We start from the raw sequence: 22,853 nt of genomic DNA, 5'->3' as shown, positions 1-22,853 counted from the left end.
AGACTGAGAGTCCGGATGCACCTCCGCTACCCACACCGCCGCTCAGAAAGGAAGGCAGCGTGGAGTCGGGGCCAGGTGGGCTGTGATCCGAGGGGCGGTGCCGCCTCTCCCTCAGGACCTGGGCTGCCTGTCCCTGCTGGAGGGCGGTGTCCAGGGCTCCAGCTACACTCATCTCTGGATTAAATTCCACCTCTGAGTCACCCACCCCGGGGACGCTGCCTCCAGCCAGCCCTCTCTCCAGGGCTCTCCCCCGGGGCGTCCACTGGCCTCACAAGCTCAGCCAGTCCCGGCCAACCACCCCTCAGACTTGCTCCTGGTCTCTGCTGACAGCAGCTCCGCCTTCCAGACTGCTGGGCCCAGGGCCTGGAGTCTCGCACACCTGAATCCAACCTGCCAAGACTTCCCCTCGGCTCCCCAGGACCTCAGACACAGGGTCCGAGCACCTCTCACCTCTTGCATGGAAGCCGGCCTGGCCCGGGACTCCCCGCTCGGGTTCCTGTTACCAGGCCCCGCTGCTCCTGTGCATCCCGCCCTGGGGACAGCCTACTCCGAGGGAATCAGGCCCTGCCCTCCCGCCAGGAGCCCTCCATGCCCCCACTTCCCTCCTCGTGATGGGCCCAGAGGCCCGGCAGCCTAAGCACACCCCGCCCCCCTCCCCTGGTGTCCCCACACAAGTGCCGCGGCCTCCATGGGGCGCTGTCCAGCCTCCACAACTGCTCTCAACTCCCCTTCCTCTGCCACGGCCCCTTTGCCCTGCTCACCTTCTAACACATGACACAGTTTTCTGGTTTAATTTGCTTTTGCACTGTCTGCACTGCTGCAGCAGAACACAGTCCCTCAAGCGGAAGAACCCAGCTTTGCTCACCAACGCCACCCAAGTGCCTCTGCGGTGCCCAGCGGAGTCGGACCACGGGGTTTGGACGCGGCATCCGCAGGTTTCCAGCATCCACTGCCCGCGTGGACGGCCCGACTGCATGGTAACTTACACCCCATGCCCCACGCCCGCCGGAGACGACGGGGAACCACTCAGACTCTGCCTTCGTAGCACATCCTGCTAGACTGGGTGTAGGAACTCCTAGGGGATCCTTCAATTTTTTACAGAAACAGCTTTGTTGAGACTCCATACAATTCACTCATTTCATCAAGGGATCCAGTCAAAGGTTTTAGCACACTGAGTAAATCACAGACCTGGGCAACCACCACCACGAGAAATTTCAGATCACCTTCATCACGCCGAAAAAAAACCCCCACCCGTAACACTGCTCCCCCAGCCCCAGGCAGCCGCTCTATTTTCTGTCTCTATACCTTCACCTGTTTTGAGCACTTCATATAAAGAGAATAAATACAATATGTGGTCTTTGGTGACTGGCTTCTTTACTATTGTAATGTTTGAAACGTTTTCATCCACACTGTAGCACGTATCAGTACTTAATTCCTTCTTCATGCCAAATAATACTCCGCTGTGTGAATGGACCACATTTGGTTCATCCAGTCATCAGTCGCTGGCCACTGAGTTGTTCCCACGGCCGGGCTGTAATGTGGCTGTGAACCTGGGTACACGAGTTTTTGTGCAGACATGGTTTCACTTTTCTTGGGTATGAGTCGAATACCTGGCTCACATGGTAAGTTTACTGTTTTGAAGGGCTACCAGCTACTTTCCAAAGTGGCTGCACCATTTTTTATATAGCAGTGTATGAGGCTTCCAATTTCTCCAGCTCCTCACCAACATTTATCGCCTTCTTTTTTTTTTTTTGGTGGGGTGGGAGGTAATTAGATTTTCATTCATTTTTAATGGAGGTGCTGGGGATTGAACCCAGGACCTCAGGTATGCTAAGCACACGCTCTACCACTAAGCTATACCCTCCTCCATCGCCTTCTTTAATTACAGCCATCCTAGTGGTGAAGTGGTGTTATCACTGTGGTTCGGAGTTGCGTTTCCCTGATGACTAATGATGTTTAGCACCCTATCATGTGCTTACTGGCCACTGGGCTTGCGGCCTCATCATGTGCTTATGTATGTATCCTCTTCGGAGGAATGTCTCCTCAGCTCCTTTGCCCATTTATAATTCTTTCTCTTTTTATTATTGAGTTGTAAGAATTCTTTTTATATTTCAGATACAAAACTTTATCAGATACATATGTGACTTGGAAATACTTCCTCCTGCCCTGCAGGCTGTCTGCACCTGCTTGACGACGTCCTGCGAAGCACAGATGCTTTGAATTTCGATGCTGCCCCGTTTATTTTTCTCTTTTGCTCTTTGTGCTTTTGGTGTCACAGCCAAGAAACCCCTGTCTCATTCAACATCACATTCACCTCTATGTTTTCTTCTGAGTGTTTTATAGTTTCAGTGCCTATATTTAGGTCTTTGATCCACTTTCATTTTTGTAAATGGTGAGTGGTCCAGTGCCATCCTTTTGCATGTGGATAACCGGTCTTCCCCACGCCATTTGTTGAAAAGACTATACTTTTCCCTGCCCTGAATTGTGAAAAATTGTTTGATGGTAAATGTGAGGGTTTATCTCTGGATTCTCAATTCTCATCTATGATCTGTAAGTCTATATTCTTACGTCAGTGCCACACTGTCTTGATTAGTGTAGCTTCAGTCTATTTTGTAACTGGAAAGTTCAAGTTCTCCAACTTTGCTCTTTCTTTTCCAGGATTGTTGTGGCTACTCTGGGTTCCCTGAATTTCTAAATGAATTTTAGGAGTACTTTGTCAATTTCTACAAAGAAGATAGCTCGGATTTTGCTGGGGAATACATTAAGTTTATCAACGTGGAGGTTACTGCCATCTTTGCAATAGTAAGTCTTCCGATCCATGAACGTGCGATGTCTTCCTATTTATTTGGGTATTTTAATTTTTGATATGTTACAGTTTTCAGAGTAAAAATTTTGTACTTCTTTTCTTAAATTTATCCCAAAGTATTTTATTTTTAATGATACTGTAATTGTTTTCTTAATATCCTTTTCGGCTTGCTCATTGCTACTGTGTGGACAAATGCCTGAATTTGTATATTAATTTTGTGTCCTGCAACCTTGCTGAAATTACTAGTTCTAATAGTTTGTCAGTGATTCCTGAGGATTTTCTATATACAATATTGTCACCTACAAACAGATAGTTTTATTTCTTCTTTTCCAAAGTGGATGCCTTTAATTTCATTTTCTTGCCAAACTGCCTTGCCTACAAGTGTCAATACTATGTTGAACAGAAGTCGTGAGAACAGTCATCCTCATCTTGTTCTTAGTCTTAAGGAGAGAGCAGGAATCGGGGGCGGGGGGGGGGGCTTCACAGACGCCCTCTATCATGTTGAGGAAGTTCCCTTCTTTTCCTAGTTTTCTTCTCATGAAGTAGTGAATTTTGACAAATGCTCCTCCTTCAGTCTATTGGGATGGTCATGTGGGTTTTGCTCTTTATTCTATTATTTTTAATTGATTTTTGCATGTTAGTCTAACCTTGCATTCATGTGTTAATGAATATAGTTGATCCTTGAACAATGTGGGGGTTAGAGGCATGACCCTCTACTCAGCTGCAGATCCACGTATGACCTACCTGGACCCTGCTTTTCGAGACAAACGTCAGAGGCAGTGGCACTGTGAGTTCTGTCATGGTTCCCTGGGTAGAGGATTCCAGAGGAGTACAGACCCCACCCGGATACCCACCCCGTCTGCTCACAAGGGTGCAGGAGAGTACGTGGCTGCCCTGGGCTCACTCAGTCCCGGGGAGCACCTGTGCCCGCAGAGCCCTTGGTGTGGGGGGTGGGCCTGGGGGCGGGTGGCTTGCTTGCCTCAGCTCACCTCTCACCGAGGTAGTCCCCGATCACGGTCTTATTCAGGCCTTCTCCTTTGTACAGGAACTGGGCCACGTCCTCCGGGGAGCTCTGCAGCAGGTCGTTTTCTATCAGAAACTGAATTCCCTGCGGATGAGCGGAAGGAGGAAGCACTGGTTAGGAGGCTCGTCAGACTCGTATTTCAGAGACAAACACGTTTAGTGTCACAGTCTTACTGGTCTGGACACGGCAGAAATAACAGCACGATTGGATTCTCACACCACTGTAACACACTTTACCCATCAAAGAAAAGCACCTCCTGGCAAATGAACAGGTTAAAAGACAAACAGGTTACTGAACAAACTGTTCTAACGTCATTAGAGGTTATAAAGGCAGAAGGAACAGTGATACCAATTTCCCCAGCTCAGGGAAGGGATCTGAGAGGAACTGGCCATACGTGGCTGGCCAACCCAATACCTGTCCCAAGCTCCCTTTTCCCTTTCCATCTTTCACTAAATAATCACCTTCCCAGCCACCCCTGCAACTAGAAATGACCTTGTGAGCACATGTGGTCAAACAGACAGAGACAAAGTCTGTAGGAGGACCCGGGAAAGACGCTGGTTTCCTGACAAAAGGGGACTGTGAGCAGCACAGTTTTCCTCCTTCCTGCCCTGAATGCAGATGTGATGGCAGGAGCTCTGGCAGCCGGCATACAAGAGAAAGGCTGGGAAAAACACAGGACCTCGGTCCTGGCACTTGGGAGCCACTCGACACCCCGGGCCACCTCTGCTGTGAGCAGACAGCCCGATGTGGAAGCTGTCTTTACAGGCACGCTGTTACCTGTGGCTGCACGTGTTAGCCGGTCATTGTGCCACTGAGTTCAAAGCAGTCGAAATCACGCCCACTTGAGGGACCTCAGAGAGGAGGCCGACGGTCTCTACATGAACGGCTGCCTGGCCCAAACTAGCTGTCTCATGGGAAGCCCTAATAATAGCAAAAATTTACCTCTGACAGAGCTTCCGAGCTGCTTCCAAAATACACATTGGCAGAGCTTGTAAGGGAACAGGGACTCCCGCCATCCATTTGCCCAGAGGCTGGTTCCACAAATGCAGAGATAGGTGATCTTCCAGCTGAAACTCTAAGTGTCCAAGACCAGGGCGCCTTCACACCCCAAGAGCCATCTGGAGTCTACTGACTTTTTAAATGCATGAATGTCCACGGCAGCCTTATTTAGAATGTCTAAAAACTGGAAACAACCCAGCAGTCAGTCAGCCAGAGAACTGACAAACACATTCTGGCGAATTCACACCACGGAAGAATGCAGAACGACGAGGTGGAGTGAACAACCATGTGGACGCGTCTGCAGACCTGGCGTGGAGTAAAGGACTCGGGGTGTTCTAACTGCACCCACGTATACTTTCACTCAGGCAACACTCGCCTACAGCAACAGCACAGAACTTGTTCTCCAGGGGGAGATGCCAGAAAGGCGCCCTGTGGTCCCCACAGCTCAGCTTGCTCTGGGTTGTGGTTACGTATTTCCATTTGTAAAAACTCTTCAAGCTGTACGCTGAAAATCTGTGCAAATGTTATTCTTTCAAAAAAAAAGTTTACCCTTAAAACAGTAAGTCTGACAATCCTAAATTAACTGCCCTGTATTTCTGGTGGAAGCTTAAGTGGGTACAGCCTCCTGGGTGTTATCTCCCAAATCTGCAGACAGACACACTGTAACCAGGCACTCTGCTGTTGGGTGTGCAGCCGTCTTCACCCAGGGCTCCTGAAACAAGGCCTGGGACGTGGGGTGCTGGTGCTGTTTATTCCTGGGACTGGACTCGAAGCCCAGGTGCCCAGGTGCCCAGGGTGAAAGACGGAGTGAGGCAAGGGGCGGAGACAGGGCTGGGGAAGCCTCAGGGATGTGTGGGTGGGGGGCGCGGCGGAGCAAGGCAGAGGTTCAACCTGACCCAAGTTCCCTGTCAAGAGCTCGGAGGCAAAGCTGCCCCCAGCCGGCCGGCAGTGAGGACTCTCCCACGGGCTGGGCGTGGAGACGGCAGACTCTGCTGCCCCCAGCTCTTCAGGGGGCGAGGAAGAGGGCGCCCTAGAGCCACGCATCCCGGGACAAAGGAACCAGCAGAAGCAGAGGCTCCCTCGGGGTTGCAGGCTCATATCGGGGTGACAGCTATGGCCTGATCTTTCATGACCACTTTGGCTGCGAGTGACACTGGAGAGAGGTAGTGGCCCGGCAGGCTGAAGGCACTCCCTCAGACTGAGTTTGGCAGCCTCTCCAGCAGGCGATCCCCCTTCTGCAGACACTACTTTGCTGGGCACCCTTGGCGGAGCCACGGCTGCGAGAGGGTGTTGCGTCCTCCCAGCCCTGCCCTCCCCACCCCACCAGCTGCCCGCAGAGTCGGCAGACCAGCACCCCTGCAGCCACGGGGCCCCAGCCACTCCATCAGCCTATGCCCTCCAGAGCCAAACGGGCTGGGGGATGAGGCTTTCCTTGGTTCTCCTGGATGCTCACGACCTGATCTAAAACCCCACGCTCCCAAAACACTCAGAAGCTTCCTGGAGAAGCTATCAAACCACCCCCAGGACCTGAGAAAACAAACCAGGCTGAGAGCAAGGGGCCCCCTTCTGTGCCTGAAGGTTACACCGAGAAGGCAGACGAGGGACGTTCCAGCTCCCTCCGCAAGAGACTGAGGCCGTGACCGTGGAAAACACACTAAGCCACGGTGGGGCGCAGGGAGCCAGGCCAGGGCCCAGAGCGGAAAACAGAGTCACAAGTCAAGAGGCAGAGAGAGCGGTCACGGAGGAGCAAGGGCTGGTGCCTCTGGGAGGTGGAACGAGGAGGGAGAAGCAGCGGAAGAGGACGGCAGGGAGGCAGGCTGCTCTAAATCCGAGGGCACAGGTCCTTGTCCTGGACAGGAGAGGAGCTGGCTCACTCCAGGTCATGTGGAGGCGGCCACGTGCCAAGGATGCCAGCAGCCCCGGGAAGCTGGGCGAGGCTGCAGCCCCCAGGAGAAGCAGACGCTGCCCTCACCTGACGTCGGGCTCCAGGCCTCCTGAACTGTGCGAGAGAACGAATTTGCTGTCTGAAACCACCAGGTTTGCCAGAATTTGTCACGGCGGCCCTCAGGAGCAAATACACTGGGTGAACACCAATAATTCAGAAATCCTCTTTTATTACTACCTTTAGTGGCTACTCTTCACATTAGCAAATATTTAAACTTTTATTAATCCACCAACATCTAGAAAACCCTAGCCAATTTTTACTTTTCTTCCTTTCTTGCCACTAACATATCAAGATAATCTGGAGCTTTAATTTCAAAAGTATTCTTTCAATAATCGCCCTTTAGAGTTAATTTCGGTTCTGCTGGTTTCTCTGCTTATCTTTTTCATTGTGCATCTCGCCTTTGGCTTTACTTCTGTTTTAGAGATGTTCTACTCTGATCGCTCCATTTCTAGAGACCAGACAAGGTCTCAGTGGTTAACTTAAATCTTTTCCTTTGAAAAACACTGTTTCCCTACCGTCTCTCATTCAGACTTGCTGGTGACAGACTTGCTGCAGTTTCCATTTCTTCTGAGAGGACGTGGTCTTTCCTTTCCGGAAGCTTCACGAATTTCTCTTTACCTCAAGCTTCCTGGCATTTTACCAGATGCATACAGGTCTTCTAAAAGTTCTGAAGTATTCCAGTGCTTCTTGGCTATTTCCTCCACTCTGTTCTCTTTTCTCTCCCTCTGGGACCTTCATTTGGTGAGATCTGAGCTGCTGGCCCGGTCATCCATGTCCTCCTGCAGTTCCGTACGAAACTGCGGTGCCTTCAGCCAGGTCTTCATGGGCTTCCAGCCCAGCCCTGCATTGTTACAGGACGCTGGTCTCATTCCAAGGGGATTTCTCACACCTCCTTGCTGCTGTACCATGGGTAAGCAACGTCCTCTCCTATTTTGATGAGATCTACGTGAAATGCAAACACATGCGCATAAACGTCCTACCACGAATTCTCCTTCCACCATTTGTTAGGTCTGCTTCCTGCGGGCTGGCTCAGCCTGGCCTGCTGAGTTCCGTGTCTTTCACGGCGTCAGCTTCCTCCTCCTTTGTGGGTTCCCGGGTGGGTCCTGGTTTTCCCTCCGGGGGTTTGGCAGAAGTGCAGGTAACACAGCCAGGCGGGGCTCAGCAGCTGGTCTCTGCACCTCCTTCCTAGCAGTGGCAGCCCCGGAAGATGCGGACTGCTTCCGCAGGCTGAGTGCCGCCTCGCGCTTCCCCCACCTGGGGACACACACGCCACTGCTCCGCGCAGGCTCAGCAGAGGGCGAGCGGTCTGGAGGTCCCCCACCACCGACCGACGCCCACACCTGCCTCTGAGCGGGCGGAACCCCTGAGGCTGCCCATTCCTGCAGCAGTTTCTTTCTCACTCGTGCTCTGCGTCGTCATTCACTGATCATCCTCTGTCTTTCAGAGAGCCCTCAATTTCTAAGCCACCGAGTGAACTGCTTGTTGCAGATTTACGTATTTTTAAAGGCATTTCTAGGAAACTGGGAATGAAAGGAGAGGCCGCTGAGTGTTTTCAGTTTCCCTAATCTAATCAAGGAGCTCTTGATTACTTTTACAAACCCAAGTGCTACTTCCGGGTCCCCAACAAACCAAGGCTCTTGGATCAACACCTTACAGCTCTGCGACCTGACAGTTTTCCTACGAGCCTGAGAGAACTCACTCTGACAGCAGCCTCGTGTTTCACAATGTCGCATGGTTTAAGGGGCATGGGGTGTGGGGGAGACACAATTTTTGGGTGGTGGGGACACACTTTTGAACCGTGTTTGAGGCGCGTGAGGCCATCCGGTGCTGTAATGGACCCAATGCGTGTGTCCCCTAAACGCACACGTGGGAGCCCCAGCCCCCAGGGTGATGGTTTAGGAGGCGGGGCCGGGGGGTGGTGAGGTCATCTGGGCAGAGCTCCGGTCTGACGGGCTCAGTGTCCTTGTGAGAAGAGACGCCAGGGAGCTCACCCACCCCACCACATGAGGCCATGGCGAGGGGACACCACCTGCATGTCAAGATGACGGTCCTCATCAGAGCCTCCTTGTGACTGAGGATGTCCAGCCTCCAGAGCCATGAGAAAAATTAATCTCTGCTGTTTAAAGCCACCCAGACTATGGTATTTTGTTCTGGCGGCCTGGGCTGAATATAACAAATCTATCACCAAGTCCACAAAAGCCAGAGAATTCTGACCATTTTTCTCAGCAAAAGCAAACACACAGACTGGATGTGCCATTTGCCTTTCTCAAGCAACATAATTACAAGTAAGTTGTCAGGCAGAACTGATAATTAATATTTTGAAGAACCTTTTAGGTGAAGATTAACACAAAAGGAAGCCTGCAGAGCAACTGGCCGCAGCCCAGGTGCAGCAGATGGACACCTGCGTCCTGGGACAGGCCAGCAGACACCTCAGGGCCAGGTGGGGCCCAGGACACCCAGGCCGGGGCCGGGGCCACCTGCACACCAACCAGTGAGCACCGCAGTCCTCCAGACGGCAGGAGTCCCAGAGCCGGCTTCCCGCTCAGGGCACCGGGTGAGCTCTCTGTTCTGTGCCTCACTGTCCCCAGCTGTGACACGGGACTTAGAACCCACCTCATGAGACTGCTGCAGGGACCAAAGTATGTTCATCCAAGTGCTTCCCCAGCACAGTTCCTGATAAACGCCAGCCCTTATTATTGTAAATCTGCCCCATGGTGCGTGTAACTCAGGAGGCAGGCGCGAACCGCACCAAGAGGGCTGCAGGCAGCGCCACTCGAAGCGTCCGTCTGCTTCGAGAGCAAGATCCGAATCCATCCCTGCACTTAACGGTGTGCTGCACCTTAAAAACGAAAAGGCCTTGTTTTAAAGCATCTGCTTATTAAATCGTCTCTCTCGAGATGCCTCCAGTGCTTACTAAATCTGCTGATAATTCAACGCTGTAAACTCAACTTCTAAAGGAAAAAAAAATGGTTACTAATCTCAAATACCAAACCATTACCAAATTCACAAAACCGTTCTCGCTGACAGTTATGGAACTGATTTATACCCCATAAGCAGAGAATCAGGAAGCAACAGGGAAATGTTCACAGCGGCCAGAGTACCCCAGTTCAACAAACACCCTCCTGCTGCTGCAGACACGCTGAACCTCAACAAAACCCAAGCCTGCGAACTGTGAATAGGGAGCCATGGTGTGTATTTCTTTAAAATACACTTGCAACTGTGCCTGCACCTACAGATGTCAGTGTACAGATCTGGGACCTCGCACAGTGTAATTCCTGCAATCAGCAAACATTTACTGAGTGAACAAATAATTAACTAATTAGCGCAGAGGCTCAGTGCCAGAAAAAACAAGGAAGACGTAAGAAGTGAATACCAATTAAAGACCAGTGAGGATTCAAGGCACACAGCCCTGCAGTCAGGTCACCAGCGAGGAGGGCCTGAGGCGGCCCCTCCGTGGACATGTCTCTTCTCTCCTGGACCTTGAACCTTCGTGGCTGACTCGAGCCCACGCTTCTCAAAACCACAACCATGTTACAACTGAGCCGTGTGTCCCACAAAGCTTCACAGCCCCTGCTGAGGCCTTCAGCTCAGTCTCAAAAGCAAGCAGCCACACGTTGCAGGGTCACTTCTGGGGGCGTTTTCCTAGAAAACCCAGCTTGAGGAACAACCAAGGCATTGGCTTAAATCTGGAGTTGCTCGGCCTTTCAGACAGACATCTTCTTTTTAAGGTAAATGCAAGGAAGGCAGCCCCACCTTGAGCCCTGTAGCCCACCCAGACCAAAAACCTACCACCTCTGCCCCGAAGGCCCCGCGACTCCCGGGTCTGGGCTCCGAGGGACAGCAGAGCACTCGGCCTGGCGCCAGCGATGGGCCTGAATGAGCCTCTGGTGGCTCCCAGGCCGCCAGCCCCAGCTCGGACCTTCCCAAAGGCCTTCCGGTCCAGGGACTTCTGCTGCCCCCAGTTGTGAGCTGCCCACTTTGTGGTAAAAATTTAACCTTAACCCAGTGCCTTTATGAGGTGATATGCCCACCCCTGTCCAAAAGGGAGAGTACCCGTTAAATGGACCCATGGATCGATCAGTCTCCCGCAGGCCAGGGAACCCAAGATGTTCTGTTACCTTTTTGGGGTCCATGTTGAACTTTTTCCTTCCCATGGCTATCTGCTTGTTCCTCTGAGTCGTCTTGCTAGGCATTCAAAAGAATTAAGACACTGTCACAGGACTTGGTTTGTGCAAAGTACAGGGAGCCCGCAGGGCCTGTCCCCTCCTGACAACTCAGGAAAGACGGAGCACGGCCCCCGAGGGCCCGCCACCCTCCTAGGGGAGGGGAAGCAGCACTGAAGAGGCCACCATGGCTCTTTCCGACATTTGGTAACTTCTTCAGAAAAAGCCCAGCTCCTGGTTACAGGGAAAGGGCACCACTGTCTGTGCAGGTGGATTCTGAGGTCCCTGTGCTGCCCCCTGAACTGCAAGGCCAGACAACGAACTGCATATAGCAGGGAGAGGGGAGCCCCTGGGGCGGAATGGGGAGCAGGAGTGAGGGGCCCCCACCTCCCCCACTGCTGCTGCCCCTTGAGCACAAGGTCCCGAGAGGTGAACTTGAAGGCGGAGCCTAAGCGCTCACCTCTCCTCCACGGACGTCAGATTGTCAATCTCCGTCATCACTTCTGCGATCTCATATTTCAGCCTCTGTCAGGAAAGAAAGAACGAAGGAATTGTAGGAGTGAGAATGGGGGTCTCTACCTCCCTGCTCCAGACTCAGAGACGCTTTACCCCCACCCCCACCCCCACCCCCACCCCCCACTGCGAGCGCAAGCTGCCCTCAGGCCTCAGCACCACAGGAGCGGCGAGACCAGTACTTGTCATGACCCAGAGTCTGCTTCTCAGGCCACCCCGACGCAGGGGGAGCACAATTCCTGTTCGTCCCTCCCAAGAGGAGAGCAGAGGGTCCACCAGGCAGATTCTAGAGGGTCTGTGTGTTAAATCAAGAAGGGACCCTGGGGAGACTATCACAGACGTACAAAGATAAAAACAGCAAAAGGAAGGCAACGAGTCCCGTAAACACCACCCGCACGTGCCCATCCGCCTTCGCCGTGGTGGGCCTGTCGGTTCTTAGGCAGACCCGGGAGGTCAGTGTCGGGCCCGCAACCACTGTCTCAGGACGACTTCTGCCGCTTTTTGCAAGAGATGAGGCACCACGGACAGAGCTCAGGAGGTGACCACAAACCTGCCTGTGGTCCCCAGGCCAAGGACACCAGGAGGTACAGACTCGCCATCCCTTCCTGTGGCCCCACCATCTGCGGGCTGAGGCAGCTTTTACCTCCCTGGGCCTCAGTGTCCTCAGCTCAGGAGTGAGGCCGTCACAGCTACATATGGCTCCATTATTACTAATGCCCAACCAGGAACCTCAACCTTAAAATAAATTCTTATTCTTCGATCAAAGCACCTATTCTGGGTTATTTGATTTTTCCAAGAATGATGAGTAATCTTAGAAGAAAAAGTTTTACAAATTATCTTTCAAACACAAAGACGTTTTCACTCAGGACCCTATTATCTTATGTGCCAAGAAACTTCAGACTCAAACTGAGCCCCTAGAAAGGACCTATTGTCTGGATGCGGCTCAGCTCTGCAGCGGGTGCCGGGGAGGCCGCAGTTACTTTGGCTCTGACAACAGTTAGGAGGCGTCTCAAAGAGCAGCCACACGTCCACCTGCATTCCCAAGGTTACGCGCCCCCAGAGCCATGCGGCCCGGCCTTCTGAACAATTTCTGCAACAGTCACAGACACGCCAGTTCTGAGACTGGCTTCACTCCCCTGCTTCTCCCGTGGGACCCCCTCCACCCTGTCTCTGGGCACAGAAGTGTGGAAAGGACAATGGTTAGCTGTCGGTGTTTAATTCGTCATTCTGTTCCTACCAGTCAGTAGGCGCTGGGTGCACAGCTCCAACTCAATATACATTTATCTATTTATTCAAAAGATCCCTGACAATGCCAACAATGTGCTGGGCCGCGTTCTAGGCGCCAGGGACACCGGTCAACGCAACAGGGTCTTGTCATACAATTTCCCGGAGCAGCACGTTTGCAGGTTGCTGCTGCCGCTGTGTGAAGCTGCCCTTTGTCACTCTGGAGTCAGTGGCACTTACCGCTGACCCCAGTCCCGAGGTGTCTTAGCTTCCAGCACAGAGTCTGCGCTGCGTGGCGAGCACGACCTCTGCTCTGCCGCCTCAGTGTCTCCCACGCTCTCTGCGTGGCTGTGATCTACACGCACTAGATACCCGTTCTTCTACATGTTCACGATGCTACTTGATTTACAATTTTACCTAAAAGCAAAAACTACAAGACATTTTCTTACCTCGATGTCATCAATAAGTTCCTTTTTTCTTCGACGAATGTCTAAAAGTTCTTCTCTCTCTTCTAATGAGAGGTCTTCAGGCACTGAAAGAAAAAAAAAAAATCAAATTAAACAACTTAACAGCTACTCCAAAGAACAATCTGGCAACATCTAGGAAGGTTGAAGATGGGCACACATTCAAGCTGGCGATTCTGCGCACAGGGATTTCCCCAAGGGACCCCAGCTTACAGACCACGTGTAAGACAGTCCTGGCAGCACTGTTTTGGTAGGAAAACAATATAAATTTCCACTAACAAGAAAATGAATAAGCTATATTTATAAAACAGAAGCCCACACAACAATGAAAAAATGGCTAAACTCAATCTTTCAACACAGATGAGCCTCATGAATAAAACAGAGAAGACAAAGGGAGGCTGAAACGCGCACTGCACATGCCGCCGTCCACGGCGGGGTGAAACGTGGACGGCGGGGCAGAAGTAAGTCCCCAGGAAGGACCGACACCAAATCCTCGATGGCGGGGGTGGGAGAAACACATTCCAGGAGGAAATGAGGGAGTGTCGATGCAGTGGGCAGAGGTCAGCTTGGTACACGGCTATTTGCTTAATTTTTTTTCAGTTGATGGAGTTGTTTTAACTTCTGCAGTATCTTCCACTCCTCCTACATTTATTTCCTCTCTCTCTTCTTAGTGCTGGACTTGGCTTATCTCATGAAGCTTTTTTTCAAAGAAACAGCTTTTGATTTTAATTATCTCCTATCGTGTGTTTAATTTGTATTTATTAATTTGTTTAAAGGAACAAAAGATTAAGAATCTGGGTAAATAGCAAGAGAATGTGTTGAGCTTCTACAAAGAAAGATACTGTGATCACGGTGAGGGGCAGACAAACTGACCAACGAGCCAGAAGACAGCACAGAACTGACACTGCAGCCCACGGAGACAGGGTGGGCCCTTCCACGTGCACCCTGCCGTCTCAGTTCCCTATGTGTAAAAAAAATGAATTGCAAGCGAAATAAAGGCTTAAATTCAAAAGGCAACAATACACAATTTTTCAGAGGAAAATAGAGAATGTGTTCATAATTTCAGAGTAGGAAAGGATTTCCTGTGGTAAAATAAAGAAAAAGGTTCAAATGATAAATACAGGATTCAAAATAATGTTTATCTTTAATGACAGAAGGAAGAGAATGGGATGAGGAGGGAAGCAAAGGACAGTTCAAAAGCAGTGTTAATGCTCTTCTCCTAACAAATACCATTATTACTTTTATCTGACACAATCTTAAAATCCTTAAATATTTCATAAAAACATTTTTTAAAAAATCAAGCAGAACTCTCGATCCTTGAGTTTCAAAAGCACTTCCACAAATTAGTTAGAACAACTCTGGGGATTTACAGGTCTGGGAATTTCGATGAGGCAGAGAAAGATATTTCTCAATATTTTACTGCATCTAGTGTATTTCCACCCCCAAAACACACTGCTATTTAATAACTAAAACCAAAAGTCAAGTGAGAACAAGGAAAAACATTGGCTTAATGAGGCAAAGAGGTTTCATATTTTCAGTGGTCACCTGACACTGGTAAGTTATCAGGGAAAATAACTTCTTGATGGCAATGATCATATCAAACAAAAAAGGAAAATTTAATGTTCTCATGAGCACTGTGAGCACTGTGTCAAAGCCCTGATCAGTTAAAAAAAATTTTCATGAAGACATGAATTAAGGACATAGAGCTCACACATAAAGTAGAAGAGTAAAGGCAAAGTAAAGGAGAAATTTTAAAGAAGATACTAATTTTCTTCAGATCATTCTTAACTTTTGCTGCAAATGGGGAAAAATGAGATGTGCTTTACAAAGAACCAGACACTACATACAATTTACACAAGATTTCCAACTTCCTGCTTCCTGCATCAGGTCTAAGCTTCAGTAAATCTCACATCAGCAATTTTCTTAAGTGATCTTTGCCAAGCAACTAGTGAGGAAGGAACTATAATGTTTTTTTGGAGGGTGAGGCAATTAGGTTTATTTACATATATATATATATATAATTTTTTTTTAATGGAGGTACTGGGGATTGAACTCAAGACCTCATGCAAGCTACGCACACACTCTACCACTGAGCTATACACCCTCCCCCTCCAAAGGAGCTATCATTTAGTGAGCAACTACACTGGGATACATGCTTCATCAAATTATATCACGCCCCCGTCTCCAAAACTTTGAGAGCAGCCATTACTGTCCTCATCTTATCACTGAGGAAACTGAGACCAAGAGAGGTCTAATGATTTTCCCAGGAGAGAGAGAAAGAATATTTGAAGAAGTAATGGTTAAAATGTTCCAAATTTGATAAAAGACATGAATATACACATTCAAGGTGCTCAAACTCCAAGCAGGATAAACTCTAAGCAGGATAAACACAAAGAGATCCACAAAGTCCCCCGGTATGCTGCTGAGCTGGTCAGTAGCTCAAAGACGGTCATCACGGACCTGGTCTTCCCATTCTGTGGTCTGAAGTGTCAGCTTCATCCTAAAGCTGCTGCTGGTGGCTTCCACGCTTCTTATTCATGCATGGTGGGAGCGGAGGAAGGGGGGCAAAGTTGGGGGAGGGGGAGGAGGAAGGGGAACAGTGCGCGTATGGGGAAGGGGGGAACAGTAGGCTGAACATGAGAGGGCTTCGTTCCCAGGAGTCCCTGTCAAGTCTCTCCTCAATTCTCCCAGTCCAACCTGGCACTGGCCTGGGGTTAGTGTGATGAGTGTGTTCCACCAGCAGGGCTGCAATGACTAGCCTCCACACTTAACATTTCAGAAGAAGGCACACAAAGAGGCCCAGATCAAGAGAAGATGTGAGAACCAGCAGAGAAGGACAGCTCCAAAACCAAGAGAACGAAGACTTTCAAGAGGGAGAAAACCAACAACGTCAGATGCCACCGAGGGATGAAGCAAAGCAAAGAAGCAAGCGTGCAGTTCTTGAACCTTCCAAGCAATTACTCTTACCAGCAAGCAAGCATCTTGTTCCAATAAAGACAGAAATCTAAAAGTAACCAGGTGGCTGACACCATCCTGCTACAACAAAGTAAATGAACTTGAAGCGCCAAATCAAGTCTAGCCCACGGTGCAGACTGGGCTCCCGAGAGGGGCCTCAAAACGACGAAATGTTGTTCTGCGCGTTCTCCTACGCAGACACGTGAAAACAAGGGTCTGAGAGGGCAGGGCTCTGGTTCCATCATCAACAGACTCTTCGGATTAAGAAATCTCACCTAGTTTTTCCCTCTAACCCCAAGTGTGAGCAGGGTTGGCTGACAACAGAGTGAAGGTGTATTTTAAGCAAATCTAAACACCAGGATGGTTCAGCTCAAGATCCTGAAGCTTTTAACCATGATCTTTAATGGATTCCCTTGATTTTCTCAGTAATATCTACCTTTTCCTCTCCCTTTAAGGCCCTCAAGAGGTAAGTAAAGGACTAACCATTTACGTCACCAGTAATTCCAAACATAATTTGCACGTCTAAAAGAACGAAGAACTCTGTGAAGTGGGATGATGACACTGCGCCCTGGCAGAAAGCAGGTCCTTACGACACCGGGGAAGCTCGGAGCTGCAGCGTTATCGTATCTGTACTTACACTGAAGCAGTTCAGGAGAGAAAAAGATCAGGCAACATGGCAACAACCGTTAAACCTATGCGAGGGCTACACGGGTATTCATCGTCTGTTTTATACTCTAAGGGTTTGGAATTTTTCATAAGTTAAAAAATAAAGTTTAAAGTATAAGTAGCCAATAGCACCTTTTAGGGGTATTTACCTGAAGCATTCATGGGGAAAAATGCAGTGCTCCCCGGCACATTTAAAAACCATAAGTAAATAAAATGAATAAAAGTACATAATCAAATTCTTGGGACCAATCTCTGCCCACTTGTCCTTTACATATTTCACTGTCCAATTACTTCTTTCCACACCCAGAATATATGGTGAAGACCAACATTTAGCTGTTCCACCAGGTATTCAGTGAAATTCTATCAATATCTCTCTGCATTCAAAATAACTTTGCAGTCACAAAATCTACTCCCACAGAGACTTCACACATGCAAGTGTCATACTAAAAATGGGAAGATATGCGATGTTCAGAGGTGTTCTTAATTATCAAGACCTTTTCCACAACAACTCACCAGTCTTCTCCCAACAAAGGCAAAAATGAGGTTTCTTTCACTTATCACTTACATTTTGTCACTCTGACATTGTTAGGTAATGTGAAACAAAAGTCTACAGCTGACTTATTTCTCCTTAAGAAATCTAGTGGTTTATTTTTTTTAATTGAAAAAGTTATACATGGATACAGCTACACGCACACTCTGAACACATAAAAGGGCATACGATGAAAAATTTCCTTCCAACCTCAATAAAATCTTATAAAAAAGCAAATTAACTGGAAACTGCTGGTGAAGTTCAGTGAAACCACTGGCATTGAACGCTCCTATCGTGAGCTTCTGAATGGAACCCTGATTCCGCAGGGGAAAGGCCCTGCTGGAGCCTCATTGCCTGGGCCCAGCTCCTCGTCTGCACAGCGACCTGGGGTGGGGGTGGGGGGTGGGGTGCTGAGCACATGAGGTCACTTCTAACATCATCACTTCCAGCTCATCTCCGTTGGCCACAGCGCAGCAGCTGTGGTTTCCACAAATGTAAATGTTTTCACGAGGGAAAAGCAATGTGGAAAGGCTGCAAGAAATTCCCCATTTTAGTACAAAAGTTTTTGTGAGGTTTTAGGTTAAGATCAGGAGCAAATTCAAGAGACTCAGCCCAGGTCCCTGCCTTTCTTGAGAAGGCCCCGGTTTCCCACAAGTGAAGACGGGCAAAATTATGGAGGCTCGTGGGTGTGAGGTCTGTGTTTGGGGGTCAGGATTTGTATGAATTTAACATAAGCACTTAAGTGGGAACTTCTGTTTGCAGCGAAGATGGAGTAGCAGGGACCAGACTTACCCCCTGCCTGAAAGGACTAAAATGGACACAGCTGTACACTGCAAAGTATCTTTCAAACATAAAGGTGAAACAAAGACATTTTCAGACCTAAAATTTGAAAGAATTCATCACTAGTTGATCTGCACTATAAGAAATATGGAAAGTCCTTCCAGCAGGATTGGGAGACAGAAGGTGGGGAGACACCAGGTGAAAGTCTGTATCGACACAAAAGAAGGAAAAGCACTGTAAATGCTAACTATGTGAGTAAACATTTTCCCTGCGAGATGTCAGTCTCTTTAAAAGATTTACTGCTACTGTTGAAAGCAAAAATAACAAAAAGTGTGTTAGGTTGATAATATATGTAGAAGTTAAAACAGCAGAAAGGCTGGGAGGGGAGAAATCAAAGTATGACTCTTAGAAGGTTCCTATCCTGGATGTGAAGTGGCATAGTATTACTTGATGGCAGACTCTGGTAAGTTAAAGGTATTTAATTTCTTAAAACAAACAAACAAAAAACCCCCTACTATTTAAAAGCTAAAATAAACCACTAAGATAAAGCATGCAATAATAATATATTAATAAGAAATTCAGAATCATTACTTCATGTTTAATTAAAGATCCCATCAAGTATTAGACGTATCCTCCATCTCAGCCAAGTCAAAATGTAAAAGGTTCTGCAAACTGGAATCGATGGAAAATGGGAGATTATCATACATATTGACGTCAAAGCATAAGCAAATGGCATCTCAAAGCATTTTCTAATTTTCAAATTATGTTAATCTATTTACTTAACAGATTCCAATCTACCAAAAAGCTGCTATTTGGTTTATTGCTATAACTATCTAACGACTCCCTTACAAACTTTATGCACGTACATACACACGTGATCCTCCACAAAGTTAACCAGAAGTCCTCCTGGGGGAAGATCATGTTCCACAGCCACGGACTGCGGCCAGAACCCCTCACTTTGTTTTAGTCACTTAATGTCAAATGTGGTAATTCAACAAATGTGTTAACAGGTGATAAAACAGAGTTCAAACAATGGCATGCAGATGACTCTCAACTACGTATTTTTGGTATCTAGTCCTAATGGAAATTGATGTCACCCTTAATTGTACCTTGATTACTAACCAATACTAAGTTTTTTTGTTATGATAACAGTATTTTTCAGAGTTTTGGTCAATGCCACAGGACACTAAGAATTCTGGCAAAGCACGGGCTTGGCCTCTGGTTCCATTAATTCACTACATGGGAACTCCATACAGGAATGCAGTTTAACCCAAATAGGTAACACCTATCTGCACCACTACAAGAACGGTGATTTAAACTGTTCAATGGGGGCGGCGGGGGAGAGTACAGCTCATTGTAGAGCGCGTGCTTGTATTCATGAGGTCCTAGGTTCAGTCCCCAGTACCTCCGTATGTATAAATAAATACGTAACTAATTACCTCCCCACACTAAAAAAAAAAATTAGAAACAAAACAAAACAAAAAAAACCTGTTCAGCATGGGTCCCAGCTACTACTGAGGTAGTGCCATTATACAAAGAACATAAAGAAAGACTGCGGGACCCTGGCAACAGCCTCTGGGTTTCATCTAAAGACCTGGCAAGAATACATCTTAAAATTTCTAGGTTTAGCAGGAAAGGAATGGAAACGGAGTTCAAAGTGCTCAAACTGAGGGAGAACGAGTAAGAAAAACTGGAATGACCAAAAAACCCAAGGGGGAGGGTATAGCTCAGTAGCAAAGCACAGGCTTAGCATGCACGAGGTCCTGGGTTGAATCCCCAGTACTTCCATTAAAAAATAATAACATAATTTTAAAAATAAAAGTTAAAAAATGTTAAATAGTGAACAGAAACTTAAAAATAAAAAAGGAAAAAACCCCAAAAGACAAGAAAGAGAAACAGAAAAACTATTAGATATGTCAATTTTATCTAAATAAAACTGAAATCTTTTTTTTAAAGAAAAGCCATCAGAAATACAAAATGTAAAATATGACAGTAGAAAAAATGCAAACACTGATTTTCAGTGGTGGACTGAGGAACAAGCCCATGACACTCTGCAGTTGCTCTGATCAGGAAGGCTTTGGAACTCCTTCAATCAAGAGAGCGCAGCAGAAGCAACACCGCGCAGGACCCTGGGCCCAGGCGGCCAGAGGTCTTGTACCACTGGGAACCCGGAAACCAAGACCACTGTGCTCTGAAGAAGCCCAGGTCAGCAACCTTCAGAATGAAATCTATTATGGAAAGAAGCCACTCGTAGAGAGTGTCCCAGACCTCCCAGCTGCTGTAGTTGCCTTCACTGAGGCTCCAGACCTGGGAGGGTGGGTAGCACCTGGGAGGAACTCGGCCCCGGCTGACCCGCCAGCTGATGCAGCAGTGTGTGTGCACCCAGATGAGAGCAGTCTGTGAACCACCAGTCAACTCCCAGGAACGTGCACAACAATAAACAGGGCTGTTTTAAGCCAGTTACTCGGGAATACTTTGTTACATGGTCATAAATAACTGATACATTAACAACGAACATCTACAGAAAAAAAAAAAAAAAAAGACCAAGTTTTAAAACCTGGACATAAAAAAATGGACAATGTAAAAAAAAAATCCAACTAAATGCCCCTTCAAAGAAAGATATATCTAAAATATAAGAATACATAATGATGGAAGTTAAAAGGGTAGAGAGTGATACATCAGACAAATCCTTAGCAAAGAAAAGCTGGTCCCACTACAATAACACGGGCGAAACACACCAAAGGTAAAGTCACGAGATAATGACACCATTCAATTAATCACACAATTAGCAAGTCTGAATGTAGATGCACCGAACAAAATAGCTTCAAAATATATAAAGCAAAAATTGACAAGGGTACATGGAAAACTGGAATTTTCCCAAAGACTCCCCTGCCAAAAAAAGGGGGAAAGCCATACAGATTTGACTAATACAATCAACAAGCTTGAACTAATGGGCCTAATATGCTTCATCAATTTTAAGATGCACATTTTAACATCTCTGAAATCTAATGTGACATAAGTAGGCCACTGCCTTCATATCTGTGAACGTGCTTATTATTGCCAGGGGCATCACTCCTTGATGTTTCTGTTAAAAACACAATTTAAGAAGCATCAGATGAAGAAACAGGAGCCCCGTTACGGCTTCAAACTTTTCATTGACACCTTCTGGTAAGATCAGTAAGTCTCAGCATAAGGACGTGCAGAACTTAAAAACCACTGAGAAAATACAGGAGCACGCTTTTTTTTTTTTTTAAGGTTTTTTTCTGGGGGGTAGGTTTATTTATTTAATTATGTTTATATTGGAGGTACCGGGGCTCGACCCCAGGGCCTCGTGCACACTGAGCGTGCGCCGCACCCCCCCCCCCCCGACCAGGAGCACTCTTTTAAGGAACACTGTGCATCACTCGCGCCCGGAGCGGCACAGGACAACACTGTTGTTTCTGTCAAAAACAAATACCTGCTCTGTGTAGAAGAGCGATTCCAAAGAGTGGGGCCCTGATGGTGAAGGGGTTTTAGGAATACTGTGACCGAATTATTTTGCTGACATTTTACTTCCTATATGCACGCACAATTAGTAACAGTTGTTTTAAAATCAATGTTTAAATAAATTTAAAGGACTCTTTCAATCAATATAAATTTAAAAAAAACTTCGAGAAGAAACCATTAAGTCTCGTTTGACTGGCAGTTATTTACTTAGTGGAACACAATGATGCATCTTACGACTGATTGGAAACAGATTCAGTCAGACCACCGCCCCCAGCAGCTGAGGGCACAGGGAGCACTCGTGCAAACTGACTCTGTACTGTCTGTCCATTAACCAGGTCTTACCAAAGCTCACAGGACCGGTGTGGTGGATACGACCAACTGGTTTTGCTCCCCCTCGGTAGGTGCCTGACTGTAAAGCTGAGGTTGGAAAGCTCAAAATTACATTCCCATACTCCTGCGCATTCAGACTTCTAAAGACGAATTAGGCTCTACCCACGGGCTGCGCCACACATGATTTCAAAGAGGGAAGTGAAGTGGGGGTCCCGGTCCTATCCTTTCTTAAAGAACGCTTCCTGGCCAGTGAGGATGCAGGGGCAGAGGACTTCCTGCAACAGCACGCTGGTGCTCAGTTTCCAGCCTCCTAGGAACTTAGATGGTGCTGCAGCCCAGGGGCCTCCTGATTCGGGTTTGCGGACCCCGTCCCAGCCAGGGATACACATAGATCTCAAAGGTTCCAGGGGTCACCTATGAGGAGTTCCATTAGTGACTTAGTGCTGGGGGCTAGGCCAGAGCCCCCTCCTCTAGTCATTCCAGGGCTGTGGCAGGCACCCCAACTGTCTATTCCATTATCCCTTCCTGCCCCAAACACTCAGCCTGCTGTGTGGTTCCGGCGTGGAACTCTTCTTGAAACAATGGTATCACAAAGACCACATTCCCTAACCACAGACTAAGTTAGAAGTCAATGACAAAACAGTGACTAAAAATTCCATCTGTTTGGAAATTAAGAAACAATTCTAAATAACTGCTTGGTCAAAGAAAATACAATGTAAACGAGAAAATTCTGAGAAGAGAATGATGGAGAAACACTACATATCAGTACTTTTGTGCTCCAGCTAAAATACTTAGACATTCACAACTTCAAATACTGATTTCAGAAAAGAATTCAGTTGAAAGTAAGCATTCACCTTAAAGGAAGTTAGAAGAATAACAATCATTTAAAATCCTGAAGAAGAGAACACAGGAAAGAAATTCATGTTAAAAATGCAATGAAGTGCGGCCACTCTGGCCAACAGCCTGGCA

The 22,853-nt window shown here is 47.8% G+C and overlaps 1 protein-coding gene across 7 annotated transcripts in view; it reads right to left on the bottom strand.

Moving 5' to 3' along the window:
* The window catches only part of CYTH3 (cytohesin 3), an 81,372-nt gene that overhangs the window by 10,897 nt on the left and 47,622 nt on the right, over positions 1 to 22,853 (bottom strand). For 6 of the 7 annotated variants that reach the window (XM_032460025.1, XM_032460023.1, XM_032460021.1 and 3 more), the window contains 4 exons: positions 13,124 to 13,206; positions 11,398 to 11,462; positions 10,893 to 10,959; positions 3,796 to 3,914 (listed from right to left, as the gene is read on the bottom strand). In XM_032460025.1, coding sequence (XP_032315916.1) covers positions 3,796 to 3,914; positions 10,893 to 10,959; positions 11,398 to 11,462; positions 13,124 to 13,206 — 334 coding nt within the window. Of the gene's footprint in view, positions 1 to 3,795; positions 3,915 to 10,892; positions 10,960 to 11,397; positions 11,463 to 13,123; positions 13,207 to 15,598; positions 15,627 to 22,853 lie in introns of those variants that run through there. The other variant, XM_032460024.1, reaches the window with a different exon arrangement.

The sequence above is a fragment of the Camelus ferus genome, chromosome 18 (genome assembly GCF_009834535.1).
Source record: "Camelus ferus isolate YT-003-E chromosome 18, BCGSAC_Cfer_1.0, whole genome shotgun sequence".
NCBI lineage: Eukaryota > Metazoa > Chordata > Mammalia > Artiodactyla > Camelidae > Camelus > Camelus ferus.
This window is presented reverse-complemented; position numbering and strand designations above follow the sequence as displayed.